Source organism: Rattus rattus, chromosome 5, assembly GCF_011064425.1.
Source record: "Rattus rattus isolate New Zealand chromosome 5, Rrattus_CSIRO_v1, whole genome shotgun sequence".
NCBI classification, from domain to species: Eukaryota; Metazoa; Chordata; class Mammalia; order Rodentia; family Muridae; genus Rattus; species Rattus rattus.
The window spans coordinates 50,852,162-50,869,486 of record NC_046158.1 but is presented as its reverse complement, the minus strand read 5'-3'; the positions used below and the strand labels follow the sequence as shown (position 1 = coordinate 50,869,486).

Here is a 17,325-nt window from a genome sequence, read left to right as displayed (position 1 = left end):
GGAGAGGTCCTGAGGTGAGGGTGGGTGGAGGGGGCTGTCATGGAGAAGGGCCAGCTGTAGCATGAAGACTGTGCTGGGAGTTCCTACACTCATGCCAACCAGTGGAGTAGCTTCCCAAATCGCTGATGTTTGGATGGAGAGATTAGGGCTCTGATGGCCAGAAAGTGGACCTGAGTGACAGGTGGGTGTGTCTGGATGTGATCCTCGAGAAGGTGGGACCAGGAACCTTTTAGTTTACGAATCCGAGTCACGACACCATTGATATGTCTTGTAATGTGGCAGCGTGATGCAGCAGGAAGGGATGACTTAGCAGGCCCACGCTGAAGCATCCGCCCTCCAAAGTACCAGCCATATGATGGGTCTAGTATAAAATGAAGTTTATTTGGATCACGAGAAGGGGAGTGTGGGAAAGAAAGGGGACAGAGAGGACCAGAAAGAGAGAGGAGAGAGAGAAAAGGAAGAAGCTGGCCAGGAACACGTGGAGAGGAGTGGTGGTGGTGGGAGGGGGGAGAGGACAGGAAGAGAGAGAGAGAGAGAGAGAGAGAGAGAGAGAGAGAGAGAGAGAGAGAGAGAGAGAGAGAGAGAGCAAGGAGAGAGGGAGGGAGAGAGGAGAGAGGAGAGGGAGGAGAGGAGAGGAGAGGAGGAGAGGAGAGGAGAGGAGAGGAGAGGAGAGGAGAGGAGAGGAGGATAAACAGTCCTTCTCTATCAAGCCAGGCTCCTACTTGGCTGTTGTTAGGTGAGTTGGGCAGAGCCTAGAAGAAATGCTAAGAGTAAAGCATCGTTGGCCTGAAGCTTATTTCAGTCCTGGTTCTGCACAGTTCCCTCCACAGGAAGAGCATCTGGGGGAAGTGAAAGGGCAAGGCCTTCGAGCAGGGATGTGAAAGAGGCTCTCCATGGAGACTGCGGAACACCATACTGTGTAGACTGGATGAGAAGTGGTCCATTCCTTCCCTCCATCCCTTCCTTCAGGGCTACTGTAGCTCCCACTGTGAGTCCTCTGCGGAAGGTTTCCTGGTCACCCTTTGAATCCCAGAAAAACAAACAAACAAACGACACACCCAAGAGCACGCCCGCTGAAGTCTTGCACATTTTCACCTTATCTGATGTAGGGTCCAGCTTCAAATCCATGGGTCATTCATTGTCCTCCCTTCCTTCCTGCCTTGCCTTGGATGCATGTGGAGGGCTGCAAATGTGTGTGTGTGTGTGTGTGTGTGTGTGTGTGTGTGTGTGTGTGTGTCTGTCTGTCTGTCTGTCTGTGTGTGTGTGTTTGTGGAGGCCAGTGAGCTTTGGAAGCTGTTTCTCAGGTGCAAGGTATATCTACCCACCTTGCTTTTTGAGAGTCTCTCACTTTGACCAGGCTGGCCAGGTGAGCCTCTTGTCTCCCTCTGTTGCACTGACATTACAAGCCCTGCTTCATGCTTGGCCTTGTGTGTGGGTTCTGGGGGTGTAACTTGGGTCCTTGTGCTTGTGTAGCAAGCACCGGGTAGATGGAGCCACCTCCCCCAGGTCTGGTGTGACTCAGACCATTCTAAAATGAAGGGATTAGAGGTGGAACTAGGCTTCTGATTTAGACGTTTCTGATGTCCAGGGTTTTATACCTGCCTTCTTTTTGATTAGAGTGACACTTTGGGCCCTGCTGCTGCGTGTGTTACTCTGTCTTGTCAGCAGGGCTCCTGTGAATGTTAAGTTTAGGCCTCTGGGCACAAGCACACTGCGGCCTTAGACCAGGAAGTTGTAGAGAATGATTTTAGCCTTTCTTCTAAAGAGCCAGGAAAAAGCCTGCTGGGAGGGGCCCTGCACTAAGTGACCCCCATCTTCTCCTCCTCTAGCCCCAGCATAAATCAGTGAACTCCCTTGAAACCAGTAGTGGCTTGCTTGCTTACAGGAACTCGAGAGCTGTGCTGCGGCCGACCGTGTTGCATAAGATGGTTCAGGAACTTCCTTCTTTTTTTTCTCCCATGAAGTAAATCAAAAGGGCCCACAGGAGAACAACTTTAAGAATAAACTCAGTTCCAATTTGAGCCCTTTGAGCAAAGGTGTTTGCACTGTATAGATTCTAGGGGGTAGGGAAGCAGATGCGGGGGTTACTTCAAATTTTCCCAGAATTAAAATATTGTTTTTAGAGAGCATGCTAGTGTAAGAATCTGTAAAAGGGGCCAGGAGTGGTGGCACATGCCTTTTATCTCAGCACTCTGAAAGCAGAGGCAGGCTGGGCTCTGTGAGATCCGGGCCAGCCTGGTCTATATAGCGAGTTCTGGGACTGCCAGGGATTCACAGTAAGACCCTGTCCCAAACAAAAGAAAACACTACCCTAAACCAGCCCCCGGCCAAGGCAATCTGTAAATTGAAAAAGGGGCATATGGAGCAGGCTCAGAGTTGGGGCCCTCGCCTGCACTAGAATAAATGGTGGACACGAAGAGACAGTGTGGCAACATCTGAAAGAAGGTCCCTGTGAGCATAGTCCAGTGTGTGAAGAAACAGGGTCTGAATCAGTGCTCTGAAACCTGCTGTGACTGTGGTCCAGTAAAAGATACATTCTCCATTGAAGTTGGGTAGATGATGGATTGGATGGATGGATGGATGGATGGATGGATGGATGGATGGATGGACGGATGGATGGATGGATGGATGGACGGATGGATGGGATGGATGGATGGATGGACGGATGGGTGGGGATGGATGGATGGGGATGGATGGATGGGTGGATGGATGGATGGATGGATGGGTGGATGGATGGGTGGATGGGTGGATGAATGGACAGAAAAAAAGTTTTATTAAAAAGTTCCCATGTTTACCAAATATACTAAGTGTCTATTCTAGAATGTTTTGTTTTGTTTTTTAATTTTACTGACTTGACTCAGATCATGAGGCTTGGAAGCAGGTAGGTGCCTGTTTCTTAAAAAGAAAAAAGCTGGGGCCAGCAAGATGACTTTTGGGTAATGGTGCTTGGCATTCAAGCCTGGTGACCTGAGTTCAGCCCTGGGGACACACATGAAGGTGGAAGGGAAGAACCAAGTGAACAGAGGTGGCCTCTGACCCAGTAATAGAAAACAAGAAGAAAAGCTGATTGGAACTTGCCAGGCAGGAACTTGCTTTGTGAAAAATGCCAATTTGAACAAGCATTTATCGGACAGGTATAAACCAGTCTCGTGGATGTTTCAGCAATTTTTGCAGGATCCAGTGACAGAGGCTATGTAGTAGGAGATGAAGTTTGCCTCTCTCTTGCAGTCACTAAAGGTTGGTGAGGAGGTGGTGGAGCACCTAGGGAGCACCAAGGGAGGGAGGTGGGAGCACCAAGGGAGGGAGGTGGGAGCACCAAGGGAGGGAGGTGGGAGCACCAAGGGAGGGAGGTGGGAGCACCAAGGGAGGGAGGTGGGAGCACCAAGGGAGGAAGGTGGGAGTGATAGCTGATGAAAGACATGCTGAACCTCCATTCTGTTTGGACAGGAAACGTTTGCTTTGTATTCCTGGTACAAAAAAAGACGTGGACCCTGTTCATAGTTCATGGTTGCCTATGGTCTAATGTGTGTATGATGTTTGCTGTGGCATTATATCTGAAAACACTATGACTTTATGTGACATAGAGACATAAATGATGCTTTTTCAGAGTCCCCTAGTGGGAACCATGTTATAGGCTGCAGCCTGTGTCGTGTCTCTAATTCCGTGTCTCTTATATAGGCATTCAGTAAGTGTTGTTGCCTGGGTCTGTTGGGCTGGGTATGTGTCTCAGTCGTAAAGTTCCTGCCCTGTGTGTCTAGAGCCTTGGGTTCAACACCCAGCACCACATACATCCTACACAGAGAAAGAAAAACAAAGCATGTTATTTAATACTTGAATTAGATACTTTAAAACTAGAATTGTAATGTTTTAATTATATCTCTGTATAATACTATCTATATATAATATAGATACAAGAACATCTACTTACAGGTATCAGTGTTGCTAGTGAAGTGTTTATTTGAAGGGCACTTTGACACACTTGATCAATGTAGCAGAGAAAGGGACAGAAAAGTTAGGGTCATATAACAGAGCTACCCAGCTATTTGGGCTGAAGGTGAGTGTGTGTGTGTGTGTGTATTGCTCATCACATCCTGACTATCCAAAGCTGCTCTTTAGAGCTGGGCTGAGCTTTCCTTCCAAGGTCAACATTCCAGATGATCTGACTCAGGCTTCCGTCAGCCTGGTTTATACACGGTAGGTTTCTGTGGAAAAGAGGGTCCTGATTCTCCAGGAGTCTTTGTACTGCATCTAGGACCACTCTAGCTCTAACAGGGATGGAGGCTGAGGAGTCAAGGACAGTGGAGACGGTAGTGTAGCCTACACAGAGTTAAGTGCAGTCCTTTGAACCCTGCCCCCACAGCGCCCTTCCATAAACGAGTTCTGCTCAGCTGACCCTACTGAAGTGTTCCCTGTAGCCCCAGACCTGGTGCTTCCGACTCCAGCTAGACACTCTGTTGCAACACTGTATTAGCTATGTACTTCTTTTAGAGAGAGGGGTGTGGGGAGGGAGGGAGGGACGGATTGGTGGGGGAGAGGAGAGGCAGGGAGAGAGAAGGAAGGAGGCATTTTCAAGTTTTTCCTCCAGCTCTGCCACCATCTGTATAACATTGCCTCAGTTTCTTCATCCACAAACTGGGGAGGCTGCAGCTGTGTGTGATCTCAGCTCAACCCCCTGCAGCTCCCTCTCTGGCCTGAGGAGTGTTTTCTGGCAGGAAGGAGTGGCTGCCAGGGTTTCCTTTCCAGGCAGCCAGTGAGGACATTCTTTCCTGTGCCTACATATGGAAGCAATTTCTGGATTAGCCAAGGCCCTAGTGCTGCTGAGCTCACCCAGAGCAGAAGAGCTGGGTGGTAGGGATTGGAAAAAGAGAGAGACGTGGTATGCGTTTCCCTGCATTTTCTACCACTGGCTTTGCTGTATGGAATTACTCCTAAGATCTGCTTTTCGGTGCTGGGGCAGGGTAGGGTAGGGCAGGGCAGGACAAGGCTTGGTGCATTTCACAGTAAAATGTTAATAAACAAAACCAATCCGTAGCTTGCAGCTTGTCTCTGGAGGGTCAAGCCTGAGGCTAAGGGGACTGTCCCCATCATTAGATAAGTGAGGAACATCAGCTGAAGCTTGGGAGGGGGAATTGTTTTATTATTTTATTTCTCTTCTGTCAAGCAACTCCTTTACTAGTACACGTCCCTCTGACCGGGCTAGCAGTGACAGTCACATAGATCTGTACACTCGCCCCTAAACCGAAGCCAGGAAAGGGACTTTCTCTAGAGTGCCATTTCTCTCACCAAGCCTCACCTGCTGCCCTGGTCACCGTAATTGTCCCTGAAGACTTCGCTTACTTCTGCCACCTCTCTGCTTCTGACCCTAATCCCAGAGATTACTGAAGAGGCCCTGCTTACCCAGAAATGGCCCCCGTTCCCCTTCTGCCTGTCCGTCTCCGCCATTGCCCAACCCCCCACTGATGGAAAGGTTAAAGGTAATTTTCTTGAGCAGAGATATTTTTCTAGAGATGAGTTCTGAACAGTTAAAGAGACATCCATCTTTACCAGCACTCGATAAAGCTATTGAATTAATGTCCTAAAAATAAAAACAAAAACAAACAAACAAACAAAAAAACCACAAAAGTTAAACTATTCCTTCCAGATCATTTCTGGAAAAATCTTCCAAAGTCAGTCAGCTGGTGGATGCTAAGGGCTTCGTAGGAGGGAACACATTCTTTATTTGTTTTATTTCCGGGTCTGTGGTGCAGAACTTTCTGGCCCAAGCATCCTGCTATTCCCATCAGAGGGAGCACATGTTTACAGAGCCTGGGCTGCTACCCTGGAGGGCATCAGGACCTTCTGTGGCTGGCCCTCACCTCAAGACGCACAGAATTAGCTGTGGTTTGTTTGATACATATGGATTCCCTCACTCTATAGAAGCCGGATGAGAAGACCTTGAGCGTTCCACATCTGTAGAGCTGTTGGAGTCTCTGCAGTGCTGAGCACAGATGGCCCAGTTCTGGCTTCCGGCTTCTTGAGGCTTCCAGCTGAACCATCCAGGAGACAGAGCTGAGTGAAGGTAGCCTTCCTTTCTGCCACTGATGTGGAAGGTTACCTGGGGTGAGGAGGTCGGGTGATATATTTCCCCAGTGTGCCTTCCGGACAGCACACATACTCACTGACCCATAGAGTTGAGCCCAGCACTCCAGGCAGCCCCCTCGAATCTCCTTACCTGTCTAGGGCCTCCGTTTGTGGGCTCTATTTGTTCAGTGGGCATCGGTTGAGCGCTTACCATGGAGGCTTAAGGCACGGTCCCTGTATCCACAGAGTTTGCCTTCTATGAGGGAGAAAGAAGTGTGAGCAGGAAGTCACATAACTTAGGTAAATTAAGACAGTGACAAGATGACCGGATGCTTGGTTAGAGCTTTGTTTCTCAACCTGTGGGTCATGACCCCTTTAGGAATGACCAACCCTAGGATTATCGTAAACCGAGATACATTACGATTCACATTAGCAAAATTACAGTTATAAAGTAGCAAAATTATTTTATGGTTGGGAGTCATCGCAGCGTGAGGAATTATGTCAAAGGGTTGAAGGATGAGGAAGGTTGAGAACCACTAGGTTAGAGAACAGGGAGGACACTGCTTGTCACATAGCTGTCCAGGAAACTTGAGATCCAAATGACCAGGCACACGACATCTGGGAAAATATGTCAGGCAGAGGCAAAGCAAAGGTCCTGAGGTGAGAACAAGATGCACACCCCAGTTAAGGAGAGGGAGTGTGGGCTTGTGGGAGAGGGGTGCAGGGCCAAGTCAGGGATGTGGACACAGACAGATGTGAGGCCTGGACTCCAGCTGAACAGTCAGTGGGGTAGTGGAATCTGGTTTATGTTTTAGTAACCCACTCCTGCTTCAGACCCAGCTCTGCCTTGCTCTGATGATAGACAGCGCCACACTGACATATCCCTGCCGTGTCAGATTATCCTAGGTCTGCCCCCCAGTCTCCATAATCCATCCACTCACCCGACAAACACTTACTAAATACCTACTAAATAAAATCAAGAAGACGCAGCCTAGAGGTCATCAGGTCAGGAGAACAACATTTCTTCTATTGCAAGACCCCACTTCTATGCCAGACTTTTTTCTTTCCTACAAGGTGAAAACTGGTGCCTGGTCCCTTTCCTCTGCTCCCTGCTCTGCCTCTACTTGGAACCTTTACTTGAAGTTACTCTGAAGGAAGTTACAGACTAAGACTTCATTCTCTGTGTCCCTGGGTCAGCAACTGAGATAGCATCTATTCAAAGAGCGTCATTGTCCAGGAGAAGAAAGGAAGGGCTCTGTGTGTGTGTGTGTGTGTGTGTGTGTGTGTGTGTGTGTGTGTGTGCATGTGTTTCTGTGAGTGTCTGACTCTGTGTGTCTCTTTCTCTGTCTCTGTACATGTGTATGTCTGTGTGTGTGTCTCTGTGTGTGTGTGTGTGTGTGTTTGTGTCTATGTGTGTCTGTGTAGCTGTGTGACTGTGTCTCTCTCCCTGACTCTCTGTCTCTCTCTGTGTGTCTCTCTTTGTGTATGTGTCTTTGTGTGTGTCTATGTGTATGTGTGCATGTGTGTGTCTGTGTGTTTGTTTCTCTCCCCCTCTCTCTCTGTTTCTGTGTGTGTGTGTGTCTATGTGTATGTGTGCGTGTATGTGTCTGTGTGTGTCTGTCTCTCTGTCTCTCCAGTCTCTGTGTCAGAGTCTCTCTCTCTCTCTCTCTCTCTCTCTCTCTCTCTCTCTCTCTCTCTGTCTCTCTGTATGCGTGTATGTGTAGGCTAGAACATTGGGCAACTCTATCATTCTCCATTGTATTTTTGAGACAGTGTCTGAACCCATTGCTCAGCTCTGTGAGGCTAGCTGGTCAGCCTAGGTATCTTAACAACCCATCCACACAATTTCTACATGTGAGGGATTTGAACTCATGGCAGACGGCTATGTTAATGTATGTGCCTGATATCTGGGCTTTTGAAAGGACCTTGCTTGCCCTGGATCCTGTCATGGGGGGCATTAACTCTCTCCTTGGGGTCTCTTTGCATATGTGTAACTGTTTGTCTATCAGGGTTAAAAACACTGCCTTTTTTCCCCCCCACTAGCCCATGGACACAGCACAAGGCTGTGTGTGTAAGAACTGGGCATTCTTTTCGTTGGGGGATGGTAGATTTTTCACACAGAAGCACACAGTTAGTGTCCGGGCCAGCCAAGCCCAGAGTCCCCATAGCGGCCCCCGCTTGGCTCCCCAGTACTTCAGCAGGGATGGCTCAGCCCTGGGAGTTTAAGCAGCTTCCGTGTGTTTGCTAGTGTTCTCTTACATTCTTGGTCGGACTCCTGAATGTTAATGTCAGGCCTGGAATCTCTTCTTAAAAAAGAGGGGAGAGGGAGGAGAAAACTTTCCATTGGAAAATGTCTTGAAACCAAAGAGAACAGCAGAGAGAAAATGTGTTGTGTTAGAGAGGCTTTGGGATGAGCACCTCCAGGTCCTTTCAATTGCACTGGTATTTTCTTTATTAAAAATACATTTATTCAGAGAGAGACAGAGACAGAGACAGAGACAGAGTCAGAGAGCGCGCGCGAGAGAGAATCAGAGAGAGAGAGAGAGAGAGAGAGAGAGAGGGAGGAGAGGGAGGGAGGTAGGGAGAGAGAGAGAGAGAGAGAGAGAGAGAGAGAGAGAGAGGGAGGGGGAGGAGGGAGAGGGAGAGGGAGAGGGAGAGGGAGGGAGAGGGAGAGGGAGAGGGGAGGGAGAGGATGAGGAAGGATACAGGCACACCGTAGTGTGTGGAGGACAGAGGACAACTCCTGGGAGTCAGTGAGTACGTTCCCTCCTTTCACCCCTCCCTAGCTGGACTCCAGGGATGGAACTCATGTTGTCAGGCTCAGGGACAAGCTGTTTACCCACAGAGCCATCTTGCCAGCCTGATGGTCTTCTTTTCAGTCTGCTATTTCATATAAATGTTACTTAAAAACTTGGGCTTGGGGGGTTGGGGATTTAGCTCAGTGGTAGAGCGCTTGCCTAGCAAGCGCAAGGCCCTGGGTTCAGTCCCCAGCTCCGGAAAAAAACAAAAAACAAAAAACTTGGGCTTGTTATCACGTAAATTCATTGTGTGTAGTAACCTATTTCCTTGTGTGGAGTTAGTGTATTAAACATGTTTATATATGATATGTGTATCAGTTTTCTTTTTATTGTTAATAAAATATTGTGAGCAAAGATTGCTTGAGGAAGAAAGCACTTACCCAGCTTACAGCTCTAAAGGGGGGGGTGGTCTGTAACGTGAGGGAGGTAGCAGGAAGCTGTGAGGTCACATCTTCTCTGAACTTAGGAAGCAGAAAGAGGAGTAGGAAGCAGGGTCAGGCTAGAAACCTCAAATTCTGCCTGCGGTGACATCCTTCTTCCTGCAAGGCTCTACTATCTAAAGGTTCTCACACTCTCTCAAGCAGCATTTGCCATCCGGGATCACATATTCACATAGACAAGCTGATAGGGGACAGTTTTCATTCAAATTGTCACAATATATTTTAAATACTGCCATGTAACAGATCACAGTAGAACACAGTGTTTAAAACATTGGTCATTTTGCTTGCCCACAGTCCTGTAGCCCGGGCTGATTTCACAGCTGGACAGCTCTCCTGCTGTGCCTGTCTAGGGTCCGTCTGGCAATTTTCATCTCCTATCCTAGATGGGCAGGAGTGTACTGGGTAGCAGATTTAGATGCTCTGGTTTTTTTTCATGTAGCTTCAGGATTGCAAAGCCAGAAGTAGCAGGCCCTCATGTGTGGTCTTTTAAGGGTTAAAGCAAATCACAGGTATAGAGCAAATTCAAGGCAGAAGACCATACACAAGGTGAAGGCCAGGAGGCGCGGCTTATCGGAAGCCACCAAAGGATTCAGTCACCATACAGTCGTTTCCAATCAGTGGGTACCATGGAGGACAGGCGGTGCCAGGCACCAAGCACCCAGTGAACAAGTGCAGCCCAGTTCTGCCCCCATGAGCGAGCATGGTCCGTGGTGAGCATAACTCAGTCATCATGAGTTTGACTCAGTGTGGAGAATTCTGGGACAGGAAACATGAGGATTATGAGTTAAAACCAGGCTCGGCAATATAGTAAGACCCTGCGTCAAAACAAAACAAAACAAAAACAAACCATAAGCATGACGTAGGCATATCAATCATGGACGCACAGCAGCTGTAGTTCCTGGCACTGAGCCCGCACAAATCTGCTAACCCGAAGTCAGCTATGGTTCATGGAAGAAGAGCCCTCCTATATAATGTGGACTGTTGACAGCTAACCTAGTCTTGGAAAGAGGAGGGCATAGTACTCAGGTGCATCCCTACTGCATACCCAACAGGTTCCAGTAGATTTTTATTCAAATCCACGGACACAGATAGTATGTGTCAAACTCATGAATATGGGAAAGAGATTTGTATGGAAGAAAAGGATAAGGCAAGGTAACAGAGAGTGATCAGATACATTGTATCCATGTATAAAATTGTGAAAGAACACAAGTTATTAGAAACCAAAACACAGCCTAGCAAAACCATGGGAATTGGTCTAGGTCACAAAGCCAGACATGCCTTTTGGAGAGATCACAATGACTGGCAGACTGAGGATGGAGGGATTTGGGCCTGGAGACTTCCTGGAAACAGTTGCGGAGGACCAGGCAAAGGAGTGTGCGTGTGACCTTGGTGTAAAGTTTAGGGGACATGAGTCAACAGTGAGAGGGAACGGACTGTACATGTGTTGGTTGTACAGGTGCACGTGAAGAGGCAAGGCTGACCATCATGCTGTTGGCTTGACTAGTCAGTGACAGTGTCATCCGTTGCAATAGGAGACTCTGGAGTGAGACAGATCAGACCCGTGGGAGTGGGACAGTTGTATTAAAGGTACCAGAGGGACTCTGACAGATGAGATTGGATGCCATGAAGACCGTTTATATCCTGAGCCCCTCCGGTGCTTTCTAACTTCCATTCAACTTTCACACCATGAACGCTGCTGCTCCTCTCCTGCCTTCCCTCAGAGAAATAGGCAATGGTCAGGTCTGAGCCACGGCGTCCAGGATGTCTCGTGGGAGCACTGGAGATGAAGACTCGAAGGATTCGGGGTCGGTGGGGAGCAGAGACATGCTCAGGTCATAGCGTTGAGAAATTCAAAGATGAGATGATTGACAGAGAAGTTGAAAACACAGAAAAAGAAAAAGCCCAAAGTTAACCCATGAGTGAAGACATGAAAAAGGAAAGGAAAATGCGTCGTGTGAGACAATGAGCAGACTGGAGAAGGTGAAGAGAAAGATCTGGTTCCAGAAGCTATGGCTCCTGCATGGAAGGCTCTAGAATCTTGTTCCTTTATGCCTCCTTTTAACCATAGGCTCTAAACATTAGAAAAGTAAAATAGGCCTTTTTACCCTCCCTGAAGTGCTCAGTGGGTAGGGAATAGGCCTTTAGATAAAGAAGGGATGAGTACTTAATATCTAAGATAATATTATCTTGGTAGTTATTATCCAAGCCCCTTGACCCTCCCCGATGAAGACAATCTGTCGGAGAAGAAAGGACATGCAAACGGTTAACACGAATTAAGAAATCTGCTGGAATGCTTAGCTGTCTGCTCCCAAGTGGTCTGACAGAGAAATATCAGTGGCCTCGGAGAACAGAGAGGGAGCATGTCCCCATGATCAATTTTTAATAAACATAAATGGTATAATAAATTATGCATGGAGGAATGGTATAAAGCATTAAACAATGAAGAATAAATTATTTAAACGATTAAAAATTGCCTGTCATACGTGTGATGTATGAGGACTCTTGAGTCTTCTCTTCAAGGAAACAGAGCAAGGTTTTAAAGGGAGCCTTTTCAAAGAAGATTCTTTAACGAGCGAATCTCGTGGGGTCTGCCAGGCATGGTGGTCGAGTTTGGAGCCCAGTGTCCTTGTGCTTTCTCTGTCAGTGTGTGGAGAAGCATGTTGCTGGTGAATGGTCCTCCGTCACATGACTAGTTGTGCAAGCACTGCCCATCCCCCAGACGACTCAAGGTGTCTTTGCAGGTATCCAGGGCAAGGGTCAGGGGTCGGCAGTAAGTACAGTTTCTTACACAGTCCTAACATTCCAGGATTTCTAGATAAGAGACTGTCCCCTGCATAGTCCCTGCCTCAGGCACACTACTGTTCCTGTCCTGAAGAAGTCCCAGCAAGGCGTGCCCTTTCTGACCCGCCTCACCTTGGAGGAGTCACATTTATCGGAAGCATCATGTTACACAGCACGTGTTATCACTGAATCAAACATGTCTACGTGTAAACTCCTTCTCTGCTGCCTGTCAGTTTTGGCTCTTTTACCCGTCAATTTAATTTGCCGTACGTTCAGTTTCCTTATCCACCCCAAAAGACTGTTGTGCATGGACAAGGTTCTTGGCGGGTGTTTATTATTAACCACAGAATTAGACAGTGAATGGTAGAGTCTCCGAGAGGGCTGAAGAGCAGGGCAGGGTACAGCGTAATAGGGGAGCACTTGTCTAGCAGCTGCACAGCTCTGAGTTCAGTCCCCAGAATGAGGAGAGAAAAGCAGCAAGCAGGGAGGATTGGAAATGGGCCAAAACAACTAGGGAAAACCCTAACGATTCCAGAAAAGACCCGTTACCTAATCCAAGTCAACAATTATAAACTGTGGGCCCAGGACTGATTTTAGAGATGTAGCTTAAAAAGACAAAAACAAAAACAAAACCAAAAAACCCAAACGAGTCCAAATGCCTTATGCAGAGGCACAAACTGTCCACTGTTTATTTCCATTTTCTTGCCCCAGCCTGTGCGCCTCTGCCTGCTTCGTTCTGGGAGACTGAGTTTGCTACTTGAGGCAGTCACTGTCTACAAGCTAAATAGCTTCCTGTTTTCTAGATTCTTAAATGTTTTAATGTAACTTTTGAGCATCTGATTGATGCATACCCTTAGCAAAAATGAAATGATGTTTTGCCCAACTAATAAATTTTAGTAAAATTGACAGTTCAAAGGTGACATTTTTTTAAATCACCTGTCTCCTTTGTTATTCCAAATTAATATTTACCCAACACCAATGCAGACCTTCCATTGCTTTGGGACTATGACCCCTTCTGATGCAGAAACTGGCTAATTAGAAATATAATTGTAGATATTGACGTCTGTTTTCTATAAATAACCATGTTTATCAACTAAAGTTCAAATTCAAAATGTTTTAAAAGGTGCCATTAAATAATCACTCTTTGAGGTAAGAGATAAGAAGTACGTCTGCGTCCCTCTCTCTTTAACCTGTATGTGGGGGGTTTGTGACTTCGTCACTGGTGTCATATGGCAGCAGTAACCCCATGTGACTTCCAAGGCTATGTCATAAAAGGCCGGACTCCGCCTTGTTCAGCAGGAATAATGGCACTTAGAGCCTTCCTTGAACAAACATGTGAAAAGTCACCTGGCATGGTGGTGTGCACCCATATTCTTAGCACAAAGGAGGTTGAGGCAAGAGGATTGCCACAAATTCTAGGCCAGCCTGGGCTATGTAGTTTTTTTGACCCTGCCCCCCAAAAAAAAAGGAAAGAAATTAATTAATTCAACTAAGGACAGAGGGTATATGCTATAGCTTGGTATAGAGTATTTTCTTAGCACACACATAAGCTGAAAAGCAAAGAAGAAATGAAGTAGAAGAAGTATAGGGGAGATTTAAAAAAGTAAAAGGCCTGTGTACGTCCTCCGCTTGACATCTCAGCAGAGCTCACCCTGGCCGTTCTAGGCTTGTGCCAGACACACGTGTGTCAATGAAGAGGCCATCTTGGGAATGGATTCTCCAAGCCAGTGTTTTTGCTTCCAGGGTAGCTGGTGAACCCAGCGGAGACCACGGATGTTACAAAGCAGTTACAAAGCTACCTCCACTGTACTGCTTCTGACTTCCTGATGACACACGTGATCCACAGGGGTGGTGAAATGGTAAGGGTTTTATACAGCTAGCTTTCGGGTCATTTAGTACACGCTAATACATACCTGGAGCAGCGATCTTTCCTGACTTTATAGATGGCTTGGTGGTCATGACTGAAGATCACCCACCCCATCAGACTGTGCCATGCAACTGCTAGTTTTTTTTCTCATGAAAGATAATCAGGGAGACAGTAATCTTTCATTCATTCATTCATTCATTCATTCATTCATTCATGTGTTTTGGTTCTATAATGTCCCCAGAGGACCGTGTGTTAAAGGCTTGGTCCCCAATGGTGTGCCATTGAGAACTGTTGGAACCTGTGAAATATGGACCTACTGGGCAGCACTTAGGCCATGAGAATTATGGGATCCAGCTCTCCCTCACTCTTGTTTGCGTCCTGGCCTCAAGGTGAGCTCTGTAGACCCACTGTGTGCTCCTACCATGATATGACATTACCACAGGCTCAACACATGGGTCGGGCATTGAAACACTCAGATCTGTGGGCCCAAGTAAACCTTAAAAGATTTCTGTCATCTTAGATATCTGCTATAACAACGCAAAGCTAACTGACACATCTAGCTGATGAGTTTACAGATAATTTGGAGCTGGGACACATATGAAAGGTGACAAATCCAGGGTCTCCTGCAGTCTTATGGCTTGCTTGGAAGGGTGTGCTACTGATATTTTCATTTTTTGGTAACTGAAGGTCATCGCTTCCTTACTAATGATAATAAATTGGGCACGTGCACAAAAAGGCACTTTGAGTTTTTTAAATGATAATACTGCTGATACCCATAAGCATTTAATGTAATAATTATTTATGGTTAGTGGTGTCTTAGGGTTTTACTGCTGTGAACAGACATCATGACCAAGGCAATTCTTATAAAGACAATACTTAATTGGGGCGGACTTACAGGTTCAGAGGTTTAATCTATTATCATCAAGGGGGAAGCATGGCAGCATCCAGGCAGGCATGGTGCAAGAGGAGCCGAGAGTTCTGCATCTTATTCCAAAGGCAAATAGGAGAAGGCTGGCTTCCTGGCTGCTAGGACAAGGTTATTAAAACCCATGCTTCAGTGACACACCTACTCCAACAAGGCCACATACCTACTCCAACAAGGCACACCTACTCCAACAAGGCCACACCTACTCCAACAAGGCCACACCACTCTAACAAGGTCACACCCACTCCAACAAGGCCACACCTACTCTGACAAGGCCACATCTACTCCAACCAGGCCACATCTACTTCAACAAGGCCACATCTACTTCAACAAGGCCACACTTACTCCAACAAGGCCACACCCACTCCAACAAGGCCACACCCACTCCAACAAGGCCACACCTCCAAAGAGTGCTACTCCCTGGGCTAAGCATATACAAACCATCACAAATGGCTAACACTGATAATTTGTGTGACTGTGAGCATTGTATAATAATCTGAGCCCATAGGGCAGACTAGGCTCTTGGGGCCTGAAGTAGCTGGTGTTTCAGAGGCTCTTAGGCTGATGTGACATGTCAGTCCTAACTTATGGAACTACTTGAGTTTCCACTTGTTTGCCATTGTTTATGAACTGGTAATTGAGCTGGAAGTTTGTAGGGTAGGATGTGGCCAATCACAGCGTACATGATTGGATCTCACAATGACCAGCCTAAAAGCTTTTTATTGCGTCTGTGTAGTGAGAATTCTGGAATTTTGGTTTCTTAAAAAAAAAAAAAAAGAAACACAGAAATGTTTTAAGGATATGTTTTAATTTTAATCCCAGATGTGGAGATGTGGGGCTGCCTGGAGGCAGCTGACTATGATTTGCCTCGTGCTCTAGCAGAGGCGTGGCTTTGCCAGCTGCAGATAGTTTCTGTGATTGTGTGACATTTGGAATTCTGGGAACTTTTCAGAGGCTATATAAGTGCTAGAGCCCCGGTAGGAGGGGGTTGATGGTTGTTGGTCATTCAGGGGGACATTGGTTTGTTAGTAGTTGTGCTTAATGTCTCTCCTATCCTTTTCTCTCTCCTATCTAGTGATAGGGGGTGAGATGGGGCAGGGGATAAAGGGTGGGAAAAAGAAGAACCCACAAAGTAGCAAAGACCAGTCAGACCTCTGTTCACTGTGCTTTTAGCTGGACAAGTAGTGTGGGCTGCGTCTGGCATAGGACCTTCATGGCTCATCCGATGCTGGTCAGCGGGGCAGTCTCTGTAGGCTTCAGTTGGTTCCCTCCAGCAAGGGACAATTAACCATCTTGCCCTTCCTCACTGTGCATCCCTCTGAGGAGAGCCCACGGGCACTCGAAGCACAGTCCTGAGCGAGTATAGGTTCAGTGCTTTCTTTTGGAATATCCTTCTTCCTAACAAAAACATTGTGGGGCAGCACTCTGCGTAACAGTAAAGAGATAGCTGAAGGGCTGAAGTGCCCTGGTCATTCTTGGAAAGAGTAGTCAGGGCAGCTCTTCTCACAGGCCTGGAAAATGCTTTCCAATTCTGAGACCTTAGGAAGATGAGGGTGTAGACGATTAGGAAGGCTGACGTAGATTCTGAGTCAGCACTTCTTATATTTTGAAGCATGTCGTGTGCACGGCATAGACCACTGACAGACTGAGGTAGACTGTGGCTCTTGAGAATGAGGGGTACCTCTGTTCTCTATTGCTGGTAGACAGTAACCGTCATCAAAAGATGTCAGCCAGCTCTTTCCCTCGAGGAGGAAGTACATCTGGGTGGGAGAATGGGCTGTAGCCTATACTGGTGCCATGATAGAGGGCCATGAACCTATGTAGGTGGGTCCAGAAGGAAGAAACTGACATAAGAGCCAAGGCCAAGGTGGGTACTTCACGAACCAGAACACCTCTCCTGTAATCCTTGCCCAGGAGGCCTGGCAAGCTCATTTACCTTACTCAAGGGAACTGAATTTGGAGGGGCTGTCACAGAAAGGATGCTCACCACGGAGCGGTAAAGTCACTGCAGTGGGGCATTGTCTCAGCGGCTGTCAGGACAGGAAGAGACACGTGGAGACAGGCTCCTGGTTCCACACAGTTCAGTGGGGTTAAAGTTCACAGGCCCCACTGAGGTAGAAACACATCTGTTCAGTTAGTTCTAAGTGCTATTTCCTTGACTGATGTCCGGATGGCTTAACATCCTTTACGTAATGGTAAGCCAGCTGTGGCCCCAGCGGAGACAACAAAATCAACTACGCTTGTAAGTCCTTGAAGAAAGGAGGCATGTCAGGCCACAGAGCGCTGCCTGTGCACTGAAGTAGACTGGCTGGGAGGCAAAACTACTCTCCCAGAGAAAAATATTTAGGCCAGATACTTTATCAGAGATTCTGCAGAAAAGGCAAGTCAGGACAGGGTAGACCTTTTAGGCTGTCTGAATTATTTTGGAGGACTGCAAGCTGTGGGGGTGGCCCC

The 17,325-nt window shown here is 47.3% G+C and overlaps 1 protein-coding gene across 1 annotated transcript in view; it reads left to right on the top strand.

Annotated features, from left to right (window-relative positions):
• Positions 1-13,996, top strand: part of LOC116901522 (translation initiation factor IF-2-like) — a 28,894-nt gene extending 14,898 nt beyond the window's left edge. The window contains exon 2 of the mRNA XM_032903498.1: positions 13,823-13,996. Within this exon, the coding sequence (XP_032759389.1) occupies positions 13,823-13,827 (5 nt within the window). The 3' untranslated portion in view covers positions 13,828-13,996. The remainder of the gene's footprint in view (positions 1-13,822) is intronic.
• The last annotated feature ends 3,329 nt before the right edge of the window (positions 13,997-17,325 follow it).